This window comes from Coffea arabica, chromosome 2e, assembly GCF_036785885.1.
Source record: "Coffea arabica cultivar ET-39 chromosome 2e, Coffea Arabica ET-39 HiFi, whole genome shotgun sequence".
NCBI lineage: Eukaryota > Viridiplantae > Streptophyta > Magnoliopsida > Gentianales > Rubiaceae > Coffea > Coffea arabica.
In genome coordinates, this window is record NC_092313.1 from 22,521,262 (window position 1) to 22,524,732 (window position 3,471).

At 36.9% G+C, this 3,471-nt stretch overlaps 1 protein-coding gene across 1 annotated transcript; it reads right to left on the minus strand.

Moving 5' to 3' along the window:
• Positions 1-1,245: 1,245 nt before the first annotated feature.
• LOC113731747 (protein transport protein Sec61 subunit beta-like) lies at positions 1,246-3,200 on the minus strand. The gene is made up of 2 exons (XM_027257158.2): positions 2,942-3,200; positions 1,246-1,750 (listed from the first exon to the last, which is right to left on the minus strand). The coding sequence occupies exon 2, from the start codon at positions 1,748-1,750 to the stop codon at positions 1,499-1,501; it is 252 nt and encodes an 83-aa protein (XP_027112959.1). The 5' UTR covers positions 2,942-3,200; the 3' UTR covers positions 1,246-1,498.
• Positions 3,201-3,471: the final 271 nt, after the last annotated feature.

Genomic DNA, 3,471 nt, shown 5'->3' on the forward strand with positions numbered 1-3,471 from the left:
CCTTTAAAATGACTGAATTACGTGATAACAATATGGTATGCCCTTTGCAAATTTCAAAGTGAAGTAAATAGTCATAAAATGTTGTTAAAATAATAGCAAAAATATAATGTTAAATAAAAACCTTTCCAAACATTCTGATCTCATCTCTTTCTTCATTTTTGTAAACTGGTGTAGCAGACCATACAAAATATCCTCTTGATTTTCAGAAACGTATCCCATGTAAAATTAGAGTCCAACGTTTTAGAAGCTACCAAAGCTTGAAATCAGCAAACGAGAGCTGAACTCTTTATCGCTCACTGAGTCGTTCAAGCAGATCTCCAAAGTCTAACATTGTATTGCTTGTTGACGGTAGACCACATAGCTTTCATCGTCCACCAATAGGCCCTTGGATTGGTGATGCACCAAAAGCTCATCTCTGCGTGTGTACCACGAATCTCAGGCAATCCTACATCGAGTACTCTCCAAACCCATTACATTTCAGGAGATTGAAGAATGATCCGCGAATATGACCATTCACCGCTTTAAACGCCCGACGATGGGATCAAATCTAGATCTTGATTACCATTCTGATTCCAATTAGCAAATGAAGATCTAAAACTGATTGCTCGTACTTGACCCACATACATTCATTAAATCTCATCTCGTATATCATTGAATTTCCATGTGTTTACCATTTAAACATTAAAATGCATAAATTGATCCCACATTTATTAAACCACTGCCCTCCCCCAAACCCAAAAAAAAAAAGAAAAAAAAAGCGCTCTTCCGAAATCTTCTCCTTTCAGACGAAGACTGTGTGGTGAATCGCTTGTAGTCCTTCGAGTTGCATTTTCCTAACCGACCTTGGTCATAATTCCTTACAACCAAGTGACTGCAACTTACATCTACAAGTAAGAATCGAGAGAAGTTCCTTCAACTAATAATACGCCGGTTCCTGTCAAACATCTAGACTTGAATTGCTAAGCTAGTACAATCGAGTTCAGACTGCAATAAATAACATTAAGACAAGCCCAAGCAATAATGCTGGCAATCGAAGTATTTAGTAAGGAGAAAATCCAAGCCTCCAACCAACGTTGAGGGGGAAAAAATCTTTGCCTAATGCCTTTATTTTTTATTTTTTATTTTTATTTTTAAATTTAATCAGGGTTATGCATTATCTAGTTAATAGTTGTGAGTTGGTTTGCCGTCATTCTGGTGATAACTGGAGTAGGAAAATTCTTACTACTCCAAAGAACACTATTATCCTAAACAGAAATAGTAGCGTAGCACTCTGTCTTGTTTATATTTGGCCAGAACGAACACATCATGAACAAAACAATGTCAGTTGATGAATACATCTCCCTTAATTCAACATTAATATGACCCAAAACTCCCACTTCCACTCTAAGTTTTGAAATACAAAACAAAGTAAAAAAAAAAAACTATAATTAAAACTGTCTCAACTTCAACTAGTAACTTTTCTTATTCACGCCAGATGTTAATGGGTATCACATCATAGTTAAGCCTCCCTACGGACAAAGTACAGCTTACCCATGACATGAAGAATTGCAACAAATGCTATGAAACCAATGCTCATGACAAGCACAACATTGGGAGAAATCTTGAGCCCTGGAGCATCATCTGTGTAAAATTGAAGCATGGTACCACCTGCTCCTCCTGCAGCCCCGCTGCTGCTTGGCCTCCTCCGACGCGTGTTTGCAGCAGCAGCCGCTGCAGTTCCTCTTTGTGGAGCTGCCCCACCCAATGCCATCTGCATACAAAACATTTGAGACATTTAAAACCAAGCAATTTTCAGTAATTTCCAGCAGTCTACAAAAGTCCAGCTAAAATGATAGGTAAAAACAAAAAGTGCTTGTAGTGGAATGGTCGCAGATAAAAGGGATCAGAAGACAGGACACATCTATCGAAGTCCACATTAAGGCAGGAGGATTTCATTACAGACCAGTACTTGCCTCCCAGAGATCATCAAAGGAAAAAGACTAAAACGCAGATTGGTTACCACAAAAAGCCAAGCAATTTATTTCACTCATGGTTAGAAACTTTATTCTTGATGAGAAGGGAAACTGAACCAGTATCCTAAGCAAAAGAAATTCTGGTGTACTGATATTTTAAAAAGCATATAAAAAATCCCCACCAATTGCACCAAAATCTGTATCATCTCTCCAAAGCAAACCATCACCCTTTCACTGGTCTAGCTGGAAACTTGGTCAAACACAACAGACATCGAATTCCAGGCAAACCATTCCCCATACCACGCATTGCTGCATTCAGCAATGCTTTTGTGCAAACCAGTCAAGCAAACGTACACTACATTGTTCAATAAAACTGAAATTGTATTCTATTAATTCACAAATCAAATTCCATAAAATACAATTCTAATCGCACTCGTTCTAAATCTAATGAAGCAAAGTTACACAGCTCGGCTGGCATAGGAACTTATAACTTGTAAGGCGTGAAGCCAGAGTCGATTCTAACCTATTCTTATCCATTTCACCTGATCAACAACCATAATCGAGCCATTCTTGTCAACAAATCAGTATATCAATTCTTCATTACAACCATAACACTTCAGTTTCCAATGATCTTTCTCAACACGAGAAATTAAACTTAAATTATTTAGCCTCCCCTCGTTCATAAAATGAAATTCTACCCCAATAAAAATGAAATTCAACTAAACACACGGGAGGATAGATAATTAAGAAGCAAATCGAAGAAAATAGATTAAGTGGGGAAAAAACATAGCAAGCAGATCTATCAACAAGACACTCCACAAATCAGAACATCTAAAAACATCCCAATTCACAAAGCAAAGATTCCGCAGATAGCATATTAAGATCTCATATTATTTAGAAAACAAAAATAAATCAGATCCGACAAGAACAAGGAACAAAGCTGACGTAGATACATTCGCGAGATGTAAATTTTAAAAATTTAGACTGACCTCAGCTTCTGGAGAATTTCCGGAGAAGAATAGGGTGGAAGACGATGATGCTGTCGATTTTAGGGTTTTTTGGTCGGAAATAGAATCCCAGATTCTGTTGACTGGAATTGCGTACAGCTATACAACTTTTTTATGTGTGTACATATATATATACACACACCCAGGCCACATAGGCTTCCCCAATCAGAACTGTCCACGTCAGATTGGGGGCTTCTCTCATCTACATCTACTTGGACCGGATGTTTTCAGGCTATGTTATATCAGAATACGTGAGAAGTTAAGCGAATAGTACCGTACTAGCATTTGTGTGTTTTTTTTTTAATGACACGATATATATATATATATATATATGAGATAAAAATGTAGTTGAAAATGATGTAAAATTTGTTATTTGAGAAAATTTTTTGTGAAGCATAGATATAGATGTGATGTGAGATAATAAATGACAGCATTTAAGAAAAAGATTTCAAAAACCAATTTTTTTGTTTTAAGAATATGTTGTCGGAGGAGGAACTGTTGCAATTTCCCTC

Bases quoted from the DNA above. Each gene is read 5' to 3' on its own strand.
- LOC113731747 (XM_027257158.2), bottom strand. From the start codon at position 1,750: ATGGCATTGGGTGGGGCAGCTCCACAAAGAGGAACTGCAGCGGCTGCT.